The following is a 21033-nucleotide window of genomic DNA, read 5'->3' on the forward strand; positions in this document are numbered from 1 at the left end:
GAGCCAGTGCCTGAAAGAATTTGATTGATTAAAACAACAAATTATGTAAGCACCAGCTCTACATTCAGTGGTGGAGCAGTTAATGAGGTCCCTCTCCCATAAAAATCTACCCCCTTTGGTCTATACTGAATTGTTTTAATTATTTGTGCTACCGAGTTTCATATTTACGACATAGGAAAACAAACCCTACCCCAAACTATTTGCAGGTACTAGCTCACCTTTTTTGTGCAAAATGGCCACTTGGTTCTCCACTTGAATTATGCCTTAGATATTTTAGAAAGTTGGGTGAAGAGGCCGAGGGATTAAGACGAGCTAGAGTAGGAGAACGTGCAAGTTGACCAGAGGAACTTTTAGATTTGCCGACAGATTCGTTCACACCATATAGTCCAGATTCCAACCAGAGCGATGGAGTTGAGGTAGCACAGAGAACAACACAGAAAGAAAGGAAAGGAGGAAAAAAAAATGAAATCCCTTCTCTAATCTTTGAAACAGAGCTGGCATATGTAAATGAGACATTTCCTATGTTTTTCACAGTTAATGCAGCAACTGTAAGAACATGAACTTTTTCTTAACCCAATCAGCAAAGTTCCAAATTCCTGTTTACAGGCTTCAGCAAGGCATTTCAGAATATGACCAATTATAACTCACCAAAAAATGGCACTAACATCCCCATTTCTTTTTCCTTGTATGTGCTTCCCCTTGATTTCAATGAGAAAGTCAGGCATATGATCAAGAGTTCCAATGAATGAAAAGTGAAATACAGAAGTATTTCAACAGTATTTGGAAAAAGCCAGATAGAAGGGAGGGAGAAAACTGCCATAAAGTTAAGAGGGGACTAGAGATGCAGAGGCAGGCCTTTGAAGGTGGACAGCTTGAAGAATATTATATTAAAGCAAGTAGTAGTTTGTTTTTGTCAGTAAAATCTAGATAGGCTCATTGAAAAGCTAGACAGGAGCCCCACCTCTACCAATAACTAGGCACTTTAAGTCACTATTGTGTGCTATTTCAAAGCTACATATGAAATCACCAACTAGTAAGGTTTTCAGGATCACAGAGGCTACTGGATTTTTCTCTGTAAATAGAAAACAAGAAGTAGCATTTATTTATACTGCTCACAAATCAAAACAACAAAAATGATTGCTTGGACAAATATAACTAAATCAAGTAGTTTGTGACATATACTGTGGAACTACACATCTCATGTCTTCTTTCCCCTGTGAAGCACAGAGGGCTAAAGGTGCTTTTAAAAAGAATACCTACAAACCTCCAAGGAGTGACACACTGCATCTCTTATCCATTAAGAGGACATACCTGGTATGCAATTATCATCCCCAAATATGCCCTCAACAAACAAAATCATAGCCTGCTTTTAATAAGTCTTACTTTCTTTTGTGAGGAGTCTCTGTGCTCACTGAGTGATACCTCATAAGTTTCCTCTGAGGAACAGATGGTGATGATTCGACAGGCCCCAGAGACTCCTGGCTCTCTGTTGGTAAATGACTGAGTGTGTTTGCTCGCCTCCGAAAGCTCTGCTGGGGCAATGGAGCAGACTGCTCCAGAGAGAAATCCTCTGTGTTGCTGCAGAGATCATCCAGTGATCCACTGGTCTTGACAGCATTTTCTGCAGGAAGTGTAGGAAGTCTCTCTTTCTCCTTTTCACACAGTGGTGGCTCCTAGCAGTAGAAGAAATAAGGTTATCAATATGTGGGTTTAGAATCCATCTAAGATTGCAGTACCGTGTCATTATTCACATCCCACAGAGATCTGCTTCAAACACACATTTTTATCAAGCTAGGTCAATGAAAAATGTTTGATGTTTTATGTCCTTGTAATTCATTACTTCGACCAACAAAGCAGAGTTTTTATTTTGCAGAGAAAATTTTGAGTAATTTTGAGAGTAATTGTATTTTATACTATGTTGAATACAACTCAAAAGAAATAGGGTCAGAACAAAATGGTGACATTTGGCTAACAGTGAAAAGGGTGGCATTGCAGAATGCTGTATCTTTAGCAGCCCAATCTAACCATATAATAGTCCTCTTCTCTACCTGCAGATTCACACAAAGAACTTAAGCCTATGACTAGGTGCCTCTTTCAATCCCAAGCCATGCATTTTCTTTATTCCTCACCTTGTATGTTTCCTGCAGAATCAGCCATTCTTTCAAAAACATAAGCAGAAAGGACGGCGTCAGGAGTCTGCAGGTGAGCAGGCATTTACAGCAGAATCAATAGCTGTATATCTAAGCCTGCAGAGTGCTATGCTGCCTCCAGGGAAGAAGACTGGCTCCTTCCATGCTGTTTGTTTGCATTGTTTTATATAGACTAAAAGTTTTCTAACCACACAAACAGGGAAATTACCTTCTGTCTTAGTTTTAAGCTTCTTTTAATTCAGTCCTGCATTCATAGTCTGAACTTTCAGGATTACAACCAGTCATATTAGGATCAGCAGCATGGTCATTATAGCACTTGTTTTGCTGCACACTGTTGTAAAATTCAGATGATGTTATATAATGTTTTATTTCACATATACTCACATATTCATACAAAATATATGTTATATACAGTACAAGGCATTTCTAATTCAATAGCACTTCTCTGGTTTATAACACAGGGAATAGAATGAAAAGCTTGAAAGCAACTTGAAGCATTTCACATCTGACCATATTTCATACTTGCTTAGTTGTTTCAGGGAATATTTTTTGAAGTGTCTAAATATGTACGATTATCCCAGGCTTTACTTACTTTATTTGTGCTGCTTAAGGTACTGGACATAGAGGTGTCCAAATCCACAGAACCAGACCTGTCCAGGGGACCTCTGGCTTTACTACCCTGTAGCAATAAAGCACATCAGCAGTTAAGATTATGATATATAGGGCACACCAAAGAGATTTGGGTAGCACAGTTGAGATCTGTAATTTTCACAGACAGTATCTAATTTGATTTCCTGAAATGCCTAAAAATACCCTTTTTCCCTATGGGAAACAGAAGCTTCATTCAGGATAGTCTCTGTCAATGTGAAGGATCCTGTAGAATTAAGGAATTCTCATGGGCAATGATGTGCTTTCCATGATATATAATCATATATTTCACATGGACTAGAACTACTGTTAAAGTACCTTCTGTATTAGGTACTTACCAAGATACAGAAAACTTAAAAGGATGTCTTTTACAAAGGACTAAACCCATGTAAATTTAATACACAGGAAAACATAATTTCTGGTATTACCATTCAGTGCCTACAAATCAGAAAGCATAAATATTTCTGTAGAATCTGTGAACAATATTTTTATATAATTTGTTTGAGTAATGTTGTTGTGTAACTAAGAAAAATATCTGATGAATTCTGATGTGCTAACACAATTATGGAATTTCCTAACCTTAAATCATATAATTTTTTAATGTTCTGGAGTTAATGCTTGTGTTCTCTTTGAAGTTTTATTCCAGCTAAAACATAAAATGGTGTCGTTATTCACACCAGTGACTATCTCTCTAGTTCAGCCAAAACTTCTGGCTCCAGATCTGATTAAAATCAAGAGTTTGCATCAAAACAGCAATGGCAGTGAAAATGCAACCAGTGTACAGCTGTGCTTACATAGGCAGCTTATACCAGTCAGGACAAACTGAAAAAACCTAGAACAGTACTACAGCTAATATAACAACACTAACATTATATTTCATATCCTGAGCACAGCTGCAGTAGGATTTTATAGGAGTGAATTCTAGAAATGCTATCTGGGAAGTAACAAGAGGAGATACTCAAATATTCTTGTCACTGTGACTTTAATAACCTTTGGGCTGAGGCCTGGAATGCTAACAAATAAGACTTCTCTACCAAATAAACAAAGCAATGACATTATGTTCAAAGACAATAAATATGAAGATACTTACACGTGATAAAATACTTTCAAAAGATTCTGTAAGAGACCTTTTTGCTTTGTTCTTTAACATGTCTAATCTGAATCTCGAAGCACTGCTGGACACTTCATTTACAGCATTCTCAGCAGGAGGTTGTGAAGCCTGCAAATGTTTAGAAACAGAAATGCAAAATACTCAACAGCATGGAGAAAATCTCAGTGAATGGTTTGAAGACTTCTATAACCCATATCAATAGTTTTTCCTGGTGTCCTCAGCTTGTCATGCATTTTTCTATAGTGATACTTGTACTGAAGTTTAACAAACTATCCTAAAATAAGGACAGGAAATCTCTTAAAGGAAGCATGTTGAGTGAACTAGCATGCTTCAGAAGAATTGCCATTTTAATACAGATTTACGGCTCTACTTTCATTCATTACTCTCTATTTTCATTTATGCCAATGTAGAATTGTACAAATTATAAATGTTTAAGGGCAACAGATTCGAGATTTCTCGTGGATTGCCTTTTCTTTAACCAAGAAATGAATCAAGATCTCATCATTAACTCTCAACTATCTCCATTATAGTCCATTTTTAGTGCTGGTGAATACTAATGCAGCAAACATAAAAAGAATACTATGATACAAATATTACCATCCAAACCCAGTATCTGCAGTAGAAACCAGAGCTCAGTTTTCAGTGCTGTTTTGGGAGGTTCATCTTGAAGCTGACAGGCACCACAGCCCTCTCTACTTGTCCCTAAATTCAGAGATCTGAATGCTTAATCTGTGCAATTAGTACTGGGCAGGTGAATGACATATTATAACCATCACCAAATTGTCCTGCCTAGATGTAATTTTAAAACATCCTATTTCCAGTATGACAACTTTACAGGCTCCTGTATTTTCTTTTTACCTTCTATCCTGGTTATGCCACGCCAAAGTTAATTTTTGTAATAATTGGGAAGGGGCATGGCCAGGACCTGAAGGATATTTAATACCATCTGTCATTGCTGGAGGTAGGAGTCTCTCTTGAGAGAGAAGGGGCTCCTTCCAGTCAAAAAAATGTGTCAGGAGGGAGCCTTCCAGTACTGTCAATTACTAGGGGATGGATTCTGTGTGAATAATTTATTTTCTTGTACCCTCTGTGACTAGTATTGTTGCTATTACTGGTCATTTTCTTACCTCATTGCTGTTTCCAGTAAATTGTTCTTATCTCAGCCTATGATCTTTGCCTTTTGTGCCTCCAACTGTCCTCTCCATCCCACCACAGTAGGTGCCTGGCTTGGAAAGTCTTGGTGGGGGCACTGAATGGAGAGTACCATTCCTAAACCACTACAGCTTCCCTCATTTTATTCTCCAAGAGTAAATCAGATGCTGCTTGCTATTACATTCTTATGAAAAGACATTTATTTTCAAGTGTTTTTGTTAAACACTTGTACTAGTATCACATTTCATCTTTTTTCTCCACTCATTTAAATATATTTTTTTAAAAAGGCAATGAAAAGCATGAAAGTGAATATGCAGAACAGAAGTGAACCAGACATCAGGGTGTCATGGTTAATGATTACTGAGACAAATAACAGTATGTGTTCAAAGTTATCTGCTATTACAGAGGCCTGGAGATAAATGATCAGAGTAAATATAAAATGTTATGCTGAGACAAATGATAGATTATGGGGAAGGCAGTTCTCTTCTTAGAACATTGGCATCTTTACAAGTGTCATATTAACTAATTTGGTTTCAGGACATGAGCAAACAGATTGAAGGAGGCCTTATAAATTTTCAAATAATTGAAGACATACTTCAATACTTCATACTTCATACCTAAAGATCTTATCTTGCTTTGTATATCCCTATTTCCAAGCTGTTTGTGACTGACTATCAGCTAGCATTACACCAAACAAAAATATTTTAGGTATGATGACAGAGGACCTCAGGCAATGTTTCTTCCTCTTATCCCACAACTGAAATGCTTTTTTCTTAAAAGCATGTTTCTGGTGAGATGCCCAATACAATAAATCAGAGAGTGAAATATGCAATTTTCCTTCTGTTTACTCAGGAAGGTCAATAATTAGCTAGTAAGCCATAAAAGGAGAAGAGATTAACAAAGTGAAAATATAGTAAAGGAAGATTTGCTTCTACTTTCCTAATTTCTTCACAGGTCTAATAAGTGTCCATGTATTTATTTCCTAGTTTATATCACAAATGGCTGACAGCAATCATCACAGTGGAATTATCAACCAACAGTAGAGGGACAGTCATGACTTTTAAAAGGGTCTAAATAATTGGAACTGAAAGTTTCCAGCAAATGGATGGAATCCTTTTTTAAATACTAACCTCCTTGAGTTGTCTCAAGGTAGCTACTCACAAACCAAGGCATCCAAAACCACTAATCCCTTTGGAAAAACCTTAACTGTGCTGTATAAATAGCCAGTTAAACAGCACTGGCTATTTTATTCTCTGATAGAGAATAAAAGGTAGCTCATCTCTTTGGACATGGCTAAGAGTCTCTCCTGCTGTTTCTGCAGCAATCCTCATCATCTTAAGGCCCCTTCAAATGCTTGTTTGCACACAAGAAATGACTTTCAGTCCTGAGTAAATGTCATAGGCTTTATGACCAAACCTAATGTGTTGTCATTACACTGACTCAACACTGACAGCAAGATGGTAAATGCCACAGATCAGGTGACAGCAATCACAAATTCATTATACATTCTCTCACATATATTGAATTTTCTTTGCAGAGAGAATAAATAAACAATTTAGTAGTCTGCCTTGTTTGCATCCCTATCTCCTAGGCCTGAAATCAGACTGTACCAGGGACCTCAAAATTTGAGATATCTGTTTTGGTACATGACAATAGTTTATGAAGCATAAGCAAACCCAGTATTCACCACTGCTTACACATTGAAGTTTCAAATTGCAAGTGATGCAAATTTGCCTTTGGAAAGATATAAAAATTGAACGGAAATTTTTTTCCTGGCTTCTTGTGGAAAACCAGGACACTGGGAATATTTCTCTGTCTGCTCTGGGGTGCCCTGACCCCCAGCAAAGCACTGACTTTGACCCTCATTCATGGAGAAAGTTTCCTAGACTTCAAGATAGACTAGAATCCACAAAAGTGTGAAATAGATTATAGAGAGAGAGTAGTGTAAGTGTATCACTTGGTGAGAAATTTAGATTTTGGGATTTTTAGTATGTTGTGGATGGAAGCAAGATGGAGGGCACAGGGTGTCATCCTGGGTTTCTTCTTCATTCTGCTTCTTCCTTCTTCTCCATGGGTTTGGGTGGCATTTTGTAATTGGGCAGAAAAGTCCACATTGCAGGCTCTTTGGTATCAATTATTGGGTTAAAAGGGAAAATAATCTAGGTGTCAGTTCTTAATTGGATAGTTTAGTCTTAAACGACCTTGTAACAAGAGATTGTTAGCCATTTTGTGCCTTCTAATGAAAAGCTGCCAAACTCACATTTGTGGGACTGTTTTACTGATAAGAAATAATAAACACCTGAGTCCGAACATGAACTAAATAAAGCCTCAAGTGCCTTCAATCCAGACCCAGAGAAACCAACGACTGGTGCCCCCACAGCTTCTCCTTACATGAACTAAAATTGAATGATTACTTACCTGTTTTGCTTCTCCAACATGAACATGGTCCTTCTGTTTTTCTTCATACATGTTTCTCAAAAGAGAGATAACCAGCTCATTCTCTTTTTGTTCATTTCGTGGTCTTAATTTCTGTAATTGAGAACACCACAAGCATAGTAATTATGCATTTGTGTAACAGTTTGCAAATGTTTACACTTTTGTCACTGTAATAAATCATGAATGTAGGAACAAATTTAGTCTGTTAATGCTACTGCTCCAGTCCACCAGAGGACACCAGTGTTCCAGGCAAAGCACCAGTACAGCCACAAAAACACTTGACCTCACTTCATACACAACAGAATTTACACCTAAGACAGAAGACAGCTGTACAGATATTGAACTGCCACAAGCAAATAAAGGCTTTAAAAATATTTTTGTTAATTTTCTTTTGATATAAAGAAAACTGAACCACTATAGTTCTGAGTTTGTAGCACACATGGAGCACTGTCCTAGAGATAGGATTCACAACACTTCTAGAAATCCTTCACACTGGACATTTAGTTTTTGGGAAATGACATAGGTTTTTTATAAATCAGTGCACAAGGGGAACCTATTTATCTGTGCTGCTGCATTTTATTTCGATCTCAATTATTGTAAGAGAAGATTTAAAAAAAAATTTATTTAAGAATTTAATCCCAAAAACTTAACTTTTGAAAAACATATGCTGCCTTAAGCCTGTTGATATAATGCAGAGGATACAGTATGAATCAATGCCAAGGTAGCACATTAGAGTAATAAAAGTACCACAGGAAGACAGTTACCTAAAAATGTGAATCATGGTAACAATACACGGGTCTGCAAGAATGCAACATTCCAGGCTGTCCAACTGAAAAAGATAGCTGAGAAAGATGGGCAGGAGATTTGTACTTTACCCTTAGTTTTACCAAGTTAATGGTTTGCAGATCCTCACCAGAAGCAATTCACAGTTTCCTGTGACTACTAGAAAGAAGCTTTAGACTGTGTGCAAAACACTAAAAGGCAACAGTGCTGCTAGCTGCCCTATGCTAAGAAATTACTCAGCTCATGGAATTGGTTCCACAGAGTAACTTCCAAATTTGGTACTGAGTGATAAACTGCCACGTGGAAACACACAAAGAGACTGAAATGACTCAGGAGAGGAAGGAAACATTACTTTTAAAAAATTCTGACATTTCTTAATCTTCAACAGCGTTTCAATCCCAGTGACATTTCCTACAATCCACATCATCTATTTTTAATCCAGCTATGCTTTGCTCTGTCCTAAAATAGATTTAATTAAGAAGATAGAAAGTTTAACTTCTTTAGTTAGTTTGACAAGAATTAAGATCTAGGATAAACTTTAGGCAAGAAATTTTCTCATCTGGGAATATTACAGAAATTTGTTTTGCTCCAAGTAACAGTTTGAATGTCCTCACAGTACAAGCTATTGCCTTCACCCATAAAAAATGTGTTCAGGTTTACTCAATGAGAAGGCAACATCTCCATGGAAAGCAAGGAGTATTAGGGGAAGAAAAATTAGTAAAACAGTAATTTACATCAAAAACTAAGTTTTTAACAGCTCTAAAAAAACAACTGAAATTAAAGCACAAGCTGGCTAACAGTCTATTACGTAAAAAAAAGAATGATTCAGAAAAATGAAAATTACTTCTGTGTTTTACACAGATGTTAGCAAAAAACATCAGCTGCTTTAAAATCTTGTAGGAAACAAAGCTTACCTGAACCTCTTCAAAAACAGAGGCCTGTTCCTGGTTATTTAGTGTGGTTAGATGCTTTTGTAGTTCCAGTTTAGTCTTAGAAGGGGGCAACCCTACCAAGAAGAACAAAAATGAACAAATTAGAGGGTCAAATTTTTCAGAATTAATCAATCACATAAATATGCTGACAATTTAAGCCAAAGCTTGTCAATTATTTGAGCTGACCCATTCCATGATTTCATAAGAGGGCATTAGAAAGAACTCTAGGTTAATTTAAAGCTACTACTAAACTCATGTCTTTAAAATGAGGGACATGAACTCTGCAATGAGGAGATTTACTGAGCACAGACCAGGATTATACTCTTAGCTGAAGACTCCATTATCACACAAGATAAAATAAACCCACAATCTACTGCATTTTAGCAGACTGTTTTGTTGGTGTTTCGTGCAGTGTTGCTTGGATATCGTTTATGGTATAAACAGAATTCCCTTTCATTTTCTCCAATTTCTATGTTGTGGGCCCTTCTGAAAACAAGGAAATTTATTGCTTGTTAGTGAAGGTCTTACTTTTCCTTTTGATGAAAACATTTATTGACAGTCTAAAGCAGACTACTCTTTCATTCAGATTATTTTTTCTGTTCTCTTCCTGGATTAAATTAGTTTCCTTTATTTTCTGTGGAAAAACAGCAAACCATCAACAGTATTGTGCACTTCAGTTTCTGATCATGGAATATCTTCTTCAGAAGCAGATGACACAATTAACAGGATGGCACAATTGAAGGCATTAAGGGACATTGGCCTTTAAAAAACTTCCCAAAAATCACAGCTAGCTGAAAGCCAAAATAGAGTGGAAGTAGTTTTGGAAGTTGTCCAGTTTCATCAAATTAGGCAGGTTTTGGTCCAACAAGCCACTGCCACGTGATCTGACAAGCTGCTGCTGCCCTTTATTCACCCCAAACATCACTTAAATGAACAAAATCTAACAGTGAAATTTGCTGAAACATAAAGAGATTTTTTATGACTTGAACATCTGTTCCTGGGCGACAACGACAATTCTAATTTCTGCATTTCCATGAAGGAGCAGACAAACACGGATATGAAAAGCATACTGTTCAGTTCCTGCTTAGTGATAGCATAATGCCAGTATCTAAGTGTACTCAATAGGACACCAGGTCACAGCTATTGCAGCATCTACCCTTCAGAGGTTCCTTATCTACAGGCTTCTGCATTTATAGGGCTAATAGAGCCAAACAAGCTGCAACTTGCTAATGTGTACACTTGGAAACAGTTTTTAAAAGTTCAACTAAAACACAATAAAGGAGCTTACCTCTTGTTAGAAAATTCTTCTTACTTTACAGAAAACCTGACACTACAGTCCTCTAAATAAAAGTACCTGGCTCTCAACTTTACACCCCAAGTCCCAAGGTCATTTTAAGCATTAATTTCCTTAAGATTTTACATACTGTCCCCCAGTGAAACTGCCACAAAAAATATTCAACCAGAAAATTCTTTAAACCTCACCTTCTATCTTTTCACAGAGTTTATGCAAACTTTGCATAGGACACCCTTCACAGAGCTGGGGCTGTGCCTTGGAAGTCTGTTGCACAGCAGCCACAGTGAAAGCCTGTTTCAATGTCATCATGATTTCATCAACCTGAAAAGAACAGCATGTAGAAGAACAGAATTTCACTCTTCCACTGTTTTCCTTAACACAAACACAACAGTCTTTTAGAATAATATTGCCCTTTGCTTGGGAATGTGCTTATGACTAAAAACCCAAGCTGCTCATATGTTGGTTCTGTGCACAAACACACAAGTACAATAAAACTCATCATGAACTCATGTCTCTTCCAGACCACCCAATTTTATTACTGTGGTCTAATGAAAGATCCTACCCTCTATCTCAAACCCCTTTCTTGTCTATGATCAAAAAGATTACTGCAGTTGTGATGCACTGGTCTTACTTAGAGCACAGGAGTGTAGTCCTGACTTTCAGAACAGGTGCCCTAAGAGAAAACTCTCCCCAAAAAAGAAGCATAAGGTCTAACTTAGTTTGTGAAATGAAGATTTAGTGGATTTTAAAGAGGATTTTAACTTCTGCCCTCGAAACAAATGAAAGGGTCTCTTGCAGACTGCTATATTAGTTACATTTTTGTATTTCTGAGTGGAATAGGATTTGATGACATTCAGCAGAATACAGAGCGTAGAGCAATAGAAGACAAATATTCTATTTGGCTATTCTTTTCTTTCACTTACCAGTGCTTCATCTGTACACTGAAACACATAGCAAACAAAGTGGAAACCTCCATTTTCTGAAGACTCTCTGCAGATGAACCCAAAGTGATCCACATGTCTAATTCCCTAGGAAAGAAACAACAGCAATGAAACAATGAATACCTACTTTCAATGTTTTGTACCTGTATTTCTTTCAGGAAGAAAATAACAAAATAGCATTACATACACTTATTTCTGTTAGAGCTACATTAAAGACATCTGGCCATTAAAATTCTGTCCTGTTATAGAACCTAATACTTCATGAAACTTTAATTTCAATTAAGTCAGACATTGTTTTATTTTTCATTTTCTTTTTAATGGATGAATTATAAAAGACCCATACAGCAGACCCAGAGATTAATAAATTCTATTCAAAATGTATTTTACTCTGAAATTTTTAGAATATGTGCCTGTATATTTAGTGATGAAAGTTATTATCATGATGAAAGTTATTATCATCAAATTAAAAAAAAAAGTAATTTATGGAAAACAAAACCTACAAAACAAAACAAACAAAAAAAACTCAGCCAGAAGGACAGAGAAGCAAACTCTGTGGCACAAGGAACAGGGATTAGGAGCGAATGAGGAGTCTCTGACACACACCTGCCCACAGCGCATCACATGTACTACCTCTGCATTGCAGAGGACTGTCCTCATTTAAACACATGTAACTTACATTCTTGAAAAGAACATATTTTTAAAGTCTTTTTCAGATAACTCTTCCATATAATTTTTCTCCTTTCATTCTCACTTCTTGAAAAATATGGCTCAGAGATCCCAAGACTTGCACAACCGTGAATCACGCTCACTGCAATCTCAAACAAGAGTGTGTTCCTGACCAGTGTGCTCCTTCTAGCTAATATTATTCATCCACTGCACACAGGAGTGAGTCTTCATCTCAGAAATCACAATGCAAAGCATGAAAGAAGAATAATGGTCTTATAAAATTACTGATTAATTAGCAGCTTTTCAATAGCAATCACTGAAACTGCTGTTGAGAGAATCCATGTGGAGTGCAAGGAGAGAGGATTACATGAGCATTCACAAGTAGAGAATATTTAAACAACAACAAAAAAAAGATAAAAAGAATACACTACAATCTTACCTGAGAACAAAAGGATATTTCTTTAAAGCTTTTCTCAATTGCGACTTTTTTTGTGTCAGGACTGATAAGGTAAACTTCAGACTGGCCAATCTAAAAAGAGCAAAATAAATTGCAAGATGCTAAAAAGTAACATTATACTTCCTTTTGTCCCACTATAAAATGTTTCCTGAATACAGACCCCAATCTTTTTCTACCTGTATATTTATAGCAATTAGCATATTACTACCAGAAAGAATACTGAAACAACACTGATTTGGTATTGAGAGCTCTGCACATTATGGCACTGAGGGTTAATGAGCCAAGAAAACAATGTTTAAACAGATGAGAGCAATATTGTATCACAAGTAACCTACTTTGCACTGAGAGAAACACACTCACACTCCCTTTTCCTATTTTCTGCAGTCTTGGAATGTACCTCAGTCACAGAAGGTACCTAATGAGACTGCTTTAAAATTTAAAGCCAAGCGTGTATTTCTTCCTGTAGTCTACTTAATAATTTTTGTGAGTTTTATTTATTTATTTATTTATGGCACATAACTCAAAACCTATACAAATGACATTACTGGAGTATATTTTCTAATGTAATTTAATCTGTAGGCCATTAGTACAATCAAAAGATGATGCTAAGTATTGATGGGCAAAGGGCATTTTTATGGTGAAACTACTGTTTTCATTTTTTCAGCTTCTAGCAACATCTTTGTAAGATAGTAACAGAAAAAACTAAATTTTTCATATTTTATAGCATGTCAGAGAATGCTAAAAACAAGTCTCAGATTTTAGGAAGGCAGGTGGAATTTGGATCCACTCATGAGTATGACTTGGAGAAACCTGCCTCAATCAAATCGAAGTACCAAATCCCAAAAGAAGCACACAAAACCATCAGCAGCACCAATGTAACTGTACTTTCTTAAGAAATGGGAAGGGACAAATCTCATGTGTGAATAGATTGTGTCAGATGTGCCACCTCTGTATGTCTAAAAATGGCCCTGTGCATTCACCTTCTACCTCTCCTTTCACTTCAACCAGTCACAACGGTTCTCCCCAGATGCCTGCTGATTTCCTTGTATTGTCCCTGGGGCTGATCTTGCCTCTGTTCATGGGGCTATTCCTCCCAACACCTACTTAGCAGCTCCTGATTGCTGCTGTCTTCCCCTCCCCGCAGCAAGAGGCTCCTTCTCATTGCTCAGTTTCACATAATTCTTTCACATTTGGCCCTTGGGCAGTAGTGATCATTTGAAGTCAACTGAACAAGAGGAAAAAAACCCAAAACAATTAATCTCCTGCCCCTCCCCCTCAGTATGCACAGCCAGGAGAAAAACCTAAAAATACCCCCTCCTCAAATCCTAAGAAACTCGCTAGGAAAGCAGTTCTTCAGGAAGAAGATATGAAAATCAGGACTGTTTGAATCAAGTGAGGAGAGGTGCCAAATAATTAATCTGAATATTTTTCACACATCATGCATCAACCAACCTTTGCTTCAGTCCTGGGCAAAATCTAAGTAACTAAGTGAGAATATACCAACCATTTTTTTTCCTCTGGATACTAAGCTATTTGTAAGCACTCCATATGTAGCCACACACAAACTGATGAGACCCAGCCATGCTGCCTGCATTCCCTGACTCGGAACCTGCTGAACACCGGGGAAAGACAACCAACAAACTCAGCTCTGCCATCATCTGCTGCCTGTGGATACTGAAGGCACAAACTAGAGTTACTTCACTTCCTTATATTCAGCTGAATTTAGACTGTCTGAATAGGAAAAGAATACAGCTGTGCATACTAAACAATATTTTCCCCAGACAGAAAGGACACAAAGCAACCCAAGACACAAAGCCAGATCAGCAAAGCCTCACAATTCGGAAATGTAGCTGCCAGCAGGTGACTGACATTATATTCAGACTGAAGCTGCAGGTGTCTTTGAAAACTGCTGCATCTATTTGATATAAATTAAAAATTCACTCACTGGAGTAAGAGGATCTGGATCTACCCAGCCCAACTATAATCTCTCTATTTCTAAAACATGTGCCATGAATCAATAATGGAGTAACGATTTATTTAAAATTAGGCATTATTATTACAAAGGGTACTGTATTTTCTATGTGAAATACATGCTCAGGGGAAGAAGGTGAACATGGACAGCTTTCTTTTTACTAGGGAAGAAACATCTCTCCACCTTCTTGCACTCACTGATGTCAGCCTGCCACAACCAAACAGAAGCTTTAATTCAGGTATAGCTGACTATGACATTTTCTGCATGCTAGTTTTTACAGTTATAACACAGTGGCAATCCTCCTTAAGGATTCTCTTTCCCTGCTTTAAAAACCCTGTGATTGCACAGACTCCATTACTGGCCTTAAGAATGCCCAGCTCCAACAGTAGCTGATGGATCCAAGATGACCTTAGGAGAGTCAGTCTTTGCAGAATCAGCTCCAGGTTTGTATTATGCTCAGAAGACACAAGCTAAGTAACATACAGCTTATCGATCATGAGGATTGTAAGAGGAGCAAATACCACATTCCTTACTTGCTTCTCAGTTCTTAGAAAATAGTTTTGCTGCTCACCTATCAAGGCAAGGGCATTGCTAACCACACCAAAGCAGGGCAGGAGTGGAAGCACATGTGGCGTAGCATAGGAAGCTATTCTGCTACTACTCCACCATTACACAAACATGCTGGCAGCAGGAGCACCTTCATCAATTACACTGCTTATCATGGGACAAAGTCTACTAGCTCTCAGTCATGGTTTGGTCCTTCTGCTCTAGTTACAGATAATTCATTCCCCTGGAAATTTATTTCTGATGTTACTAGCTAGTGTAATTGCATTCTGCAATTGCACAACTACCTACTAACTTGCAGTAACTTTCTAAAAGCTTTCTTTAGAAGCCCAAGGTTTCAGGTAGTACTGTTTTAAACTATTTAATATAAACTTATTTAAAATATGTAAGCCAATTCTCACTAACAAGTAATGCTCTCCAGAGAAACAGGCAAGTTTAAGTTAGGCTTTGGTAACTGCAATTAAGTTATCAAAGAAGTAACTGCCATCTGCCAGAACATCTGCTTTGGTGTCTGCCACTCCAAACTCCAAGACGTGAAAACGCCACCCGAAGCTGCAAATCTTGCTTTACCGTAAACAACATAGTCCGGTTTTCTGCAATGTCAGTTGGCTGCACAACACTGTGTCCATAGATGAGTTGACTTTTTAGGTTCAGTGAAATTGCATCTTCTTCAAAAGACCTGACAAAGCTGTTACTCCTAAGGCTTCCCTCTTGGAAATCCTTCTTAAAAGCAAAGGAACGAAGTCCAGGTTGAGAAAAAGATTTCCTAATTGGCCTTTTTTCCTCCTCTTCATTGACCAAGGGCTGGAACACAGACCGCAATTTGCTGCTGAAAGAGAAACCTCCAAAGTTATTGGCAGTTTCATGCTGTTGGGATGATGAGCTGAAATCTGAATTTTTTGTACAACTTGCACGATTGAATTTCTCAATGCATTCATCTATGAGTGCTGGAGGTGCATTTTTATGTGCTACTGTTACCCGTCCACAGAAGAGCACCTCAAACTTTTTGGCAAAAGGGTCTTCAACATCTGAGAGATTATTCTGAAACTCTTCTTGACGGGCAATTTTTCCAGCTTGTCGAATAGAGCTTATAATCTCAGGCACCTACAAGAGGGGGAAAAAATACACATTAGCATCTGGCACTTTATGACAAACAAATTGCAAAATCAAGAGGCTGTCTGTTGTAATTTTCCTGGAAGAACACTTTGATTTAATTTCAAAAATAAAAGACCAGTTGAAGTGATCTTGCATTTATTCAAGAGACACATTATAGTGGTTAAACACTGAGAAGAGGAATTCCTCATTTGTCTCCTTGCCAGGAGTTCATCATCATCAACACTTTGTCAAAAGAATTTTATCCCTTGCAATGCTCTTCTCATCTTCAGTAAAAGTTTTGCCACTGAAGCAACCTTCATAATGTGACACATTCCAACCCAAAATGAAAGATAAAAGTACTTCAAAAAGCATACAAGAAACCATGGACTGATTAATTGGTAAAGTTATTTAATCTGTTATTTTTTACTCCCTTCTCTTACTCAAACACTCATGTCATGTAGGTTAATGAGTCTCTTGCAAATTTACTTTCCCCTTCATAATAGCATATTACATTGTTATGGTAGTTTGGTGGGGTTTTTAAAAATGTAAATAGCTGTATTTTTTAGTAACTATATTCATTATTTTACATGTTCATTTTTATTCTACTATCCTAGATGACACTCTTAAATAATATTACCTCACATACAGTATGACTTGCAGGGCAACTGTATGAGACAGCAGTCTGCCACAGATCACAGATGTTGTAATTAGAACCCAAACTGCCATGTGACACATGAGGGACAGTAAACGGTCTCAGCTGCTGAGATGGTAGTGATAGGCATATGCTCTCTGCTAAGCTGCTGCCAGGCCAGTGCTTGGTTACATCACACTGCTTTGACTGACCCAGGAGATTAAGGTTCTTCTGCAGTCTGTGCTGCTCCTGCGGTAACGAAAAATGTGAAGCCACCATCTATGATTACAACTGCTAATTCTGCTAGTTTTATTTACCAAATTTACTTTGAGAAAAATCCATGCAAAGTGTGCTAATTTCCTGACAAAACAGATTTCCCCTGTCAAGCATCAACTGGAACTCGCTTTACTTACAAATTTTTGGTTGCAGATAGTACAGAAGGAAGCCCGGGAATGGCAGACTAAAATAGCAGCCCAGAAGAACCACCTCCCTTATGAGAAAAGGCATCCCTAGACCTAGAGAATATTTTGGAGACCTGGCTTCTGTTTTTTTTTCAGACATTTTTACAGTTACCTATTGCTTAATCATAATGCAGTAATGTGCATAAACCAACTGAGGAAACAGCAAAGGACTTTGAGGGGAAAAAAATCTGAACTGTGAAAATTGAATGAATATTCTGGGTGCTCATAAAGACCTCAATATGATTCCTTTTATAGACAAAGAAACAAAGATAAAGATATGGATAGACAGGCAGGTAGGTAGGTAGGTAGGTAGATAGACAGATAGATAAATAGAGAGAGAGAGAGAGAGAGAGAGATATTCACAGACATATAGCTAGTGGATTTAAAACAGTAACACATTACAAAATAGGAACTCAGGAAGCATTACTTCACCCTTCAGCACAAGGCATGAATCATTAGCTAATCTTTCAGCAAAGACAATAGGGAAGAATGGGCAAGAAAAGCAGGGTCAGGAATTTTTAAGTCCATTCTCTGATATGTCACAAACCAGTCAGAAAGCCTTGGGCTCAGGCAGCTTTGTGCTGAACTTCATCATATGCAAGAACAACATTGAGGGTATAACAAATCTTTAGTACCTTAAACAATATGCATTTGCTCTACAGTGAGTTTAAGGTCTACCTCAGTTTTATATATTCAACACTACTTCAAAGAAACAATTCTGAGTGGTATAACATATCAGAATTACAGTAAAACGTAAAACTTCACTCAACTCACATCTGAAGCTGCAACTTTTTTAGCAATTTTTAATAAACATGTTTTACTCTTGTGGGAGTGCCAGGACTCACCAGCCATAGGCAATTTTACTACTGAGCTGCCCAGGATACATGCAGAGACCAGCAATACCACCTCCACTTTTGCTGAGGCTGCAGAGGCAGCAGCAAAGGACTGAGGCATATTCTGAACTCTGCTTACTTTGGTAAAGCCAGGAACATCAGCTCCCAAAAGAGGACCACTATCTGAACCACAGTTAAGCTCCCCCAGCTATACACATGTCAATGACTGTAAGGACAGTTTCCAGCAGTGCAGGTGCTGCAAGGGTTACAGCTGAGCTTAAAGCTCTGACAAGGCATTAGGGATCCAGCACATCTATGCACTTATTGAATTTAACTTCTTCAGTGTTTTTTGTTAACAAACACCTTGAACATTGACAAAATAGCTATTCAACAATGGCTATATTTTATATACAGACAGTGCTTAGGGAAAGACACTACATCACACAGAAGGACTTTGCAGTAGTTAATAAACTTTGTGTCTGAGGAGACCAAGCAGGCCTCTTGATGAAAAATCAAGGGGAGTATTTATTTATTTATTTTCACACATGCTAGGGCTTGAATCATGTCATTGATAAGTAACAGCTGGCTTCTGTGCTACACTTACTAAAAAACACAGACTCTTCTGTTCTCACTTACAGACCTAAAAAAATTTTCAGCCTGCTAATAAAATTTTATTTATGATTAGGCAAATTTACTTATGATTAGGCAGTTGATGTAGAAGCAGCAGAAGCAGCAGATCATCACCTCACTTTCCTGTGATACTTACGTATGTTAAACATTTTTCTATTTTTATTAGTAAAGACAAGATCCATGATGAATAAAAAAACAAATCCAAAATACTTATTGCCCTGGAACTGCTCTTTGCCTGATCAAGATTTGTGCTCTTTTTATCTACCTGTACCACTCCAGACTTTTTATGCAATATGGAAAATGAACAATCCACTTGCCCTCTGTATCCTCTGACACTGGCTCTCCAAGTGAACAGGCCTGGATGCTTAGTAAATAAACATGAAGTAAACAGTAGTTAAAAATAAATATAATTATTTCAGGTTATTAGAATAAAGATGTAGGCTTTATCTTGGCAAATGTTTATTAAGCACAGCTGGAACATTTCCAGATTAAGCAGCATGCCACTGGGTGATCAGTAACCACATCTCTTGCAAACCACCAAAAATTAATTAGGATGTAAACAGAATCAGGTTTTATGGCTCTTCAATTTATATCAAAAAGCAGCAAGGATGAAATTGCTCCTGAATTAAGTTAATGTTGCCTGGAGTCTTTTAAAGGCTGTGGGCTCTTTCTGAACACAAGAATTAGATACACAATATGTTTACATAAGATATATTATATACACAAGATATTTATCTTTTTTGTTTAATTACAAAGGTAACTTAATTACAAGCTGGCATAGGTTGCCCAGAGCGATTGCAGAGTCTCCATCGTTGTGGATATGCAAACTCTGACTGGACATGGGCTGAGCAGCCTGCTCTAGGTGACCCTGCTTTGAGCAGGGGGCTGAACTAGATGACCTCCTGAGGGGCCACCCTATGTCACTCTGGGGATTTAGATACCAACTGCTTTTATACATACCTATTGGTAATTGTGCCTTCTAACCTGAACTTGCTAAGACAGTGGGAAAAGACTGTTGCACACAGTTAGGATTTCTTCCTGCCATGGAAATCCTCTCTTCTAGCATACTTCTATTCTTAAGTGTTTTCTGAGTTGTTTATTAATACAAATATATAATTAGTGGATAAAGATTATTTCTGTAGTCAGAAAAACCACTGCTGCTGACCTAAAATTATTTCCCCACACCCACAAAACTATGTACAGAACATCAGTGTAAGCAACAATGAACCTTTACCAAACACAGCATTACCTTCTTATCACTTCAGGTCAAATATGCCTGCTGAACAGAAGACACAAATGAAATGTACTAGGGAAAAGGTTTTGTGTTTAGAGTCAGAAAAAGATCATGTATCTATAACCATTAAAAATAACACTGGACTTGTGGGTTTTTTTAAAGCAGACCACATTATTTCTGCTATAATGAAAATGTTTACTTTGCAGAGACAAAGCAGGGAACTGAAATGCTGAGTATTCTTGTGACTTGGCTTGTGGCTATTCAAGCAAAATACAAACCAACACCTAGGACTTCCTAGTGCATGTTACTCAGTTACAAGGCAAATAGCTACAACTTCTATGCCATGCACCAAATAAATACAAAAGGCAGTAATTTTTAAGCATGCATGGGTTTGCTGCTCTGAAGAACAAAGAATAGCTCTTCCCCCTCACATAAATTGCAGTTGCATTTTTACCTCTTGAAACTAGCAGTCATCCTGAAAGTTTACATACAAGCATGTAAGAGGGCAAGGTCTTTATCCTGTCAGTAGATGTAAGAAATAGTTAGAAACTATTTTAATGAAAAGAGCCCAGTAACAGCTAAATGCAACAGCTGACTTTTGGTAAGTAAGACCAGACTAAAAAAAAAGATTAGTTTCTTTTATACATAGTAGCTAAAAAAGCAAATGTGCCACAGACAAAGAACTGCTAACACATCAGCTAGGAGGACTAGGAGAAAAAAGAAAAAAGTGGGATAATTTATTATTCTAGATGCTATGCAATGTTTATATCTGCAGTACAAATCCACCTGTTTATACCTACCAGTCTCTGCATAAGGCTCAAGCACCAGCTTAACTATTTCAAGGACAATAGGGGGTTTTGTTTAACCTAAGCCAGACCTGTGCTGACAGGAACTGGTCTTATGCAACAGACTCCAGAAATTGCTGGAGACTGAAAAACATTAGGGTCAGATTCTTAGGTTGAACTTCAGAAGGTCTCATACCACCGCAGCTAGAACAAAGCCTTGAAAATCTTTCACAAAACTCTTGAAACAAGTAGATGTTT

General features: G+C 37.5%; 1 protein-coding gene across 7 annotated transcripts in view; it reads right to left on the bottom strand.

The window, feature by feature from the left end:
• The window catches only part of TBC1D1 (TBC1 domain family member 1), a 100701-nt gene that overhangs the window by 36370 nt on the left and 43298 nt on the right, over nt 1-21033 (bottom strand). For 6 of the 7 annotated variants that reach the window (XM_036382525.2, XM_054514713.1, XM_054514714.1 and 3 more), the window contains 10 exons: nt 15677-16210; nt 12553-12642; nt 11430-11534; nt 10695-10827; nt 9195-9286; nt 7480-7590; nt 3889-4017; nt 2743-2829; nt 1384-1673; nt 219-347 (listed from right to left, as the gene is read on the bottom strand). In XM_036382525.2, the coding sequence (XP_036238418.1) occupies nt 219-347; nt 1384-1673; nt 2743-2829; nt 3889-4017; nt 7480-7590; nt 9195-9286; nt 10695-10827; nt 11430-11534; nt 12553-12642; nt 15677-16210 (1700 nt within the window). The remainder of the gene's footprint in view (nt 1-218; nt 348-1383; nt 1674-2742; nt 2830-3888; nt 4018-7479; nt 7591-9194; nt 9287-10694; nt 10828-11429; nt 11535-12552; nt 12643-15676; nt 16211-21033) is intronic. The other variant, XM_036382527.2, reaches the window with a different exon arrangement.

The sequence above is a fragment of the Molothrus ater genome, chromosome 4 (assembly GCF_012460135.2).
Source record: "Molothrus ater isolate BHLD 08-10-18 breed brown headed cowbird chromosome 4, BPBGC_Mater_1.1, whole genome shotgun sequence".
Lineage (NCBI taxonomy): Eukaryota > Metazoa > Chordata > Aves > Passeriformes > Icteridae > Molothrus > Molothrus ater.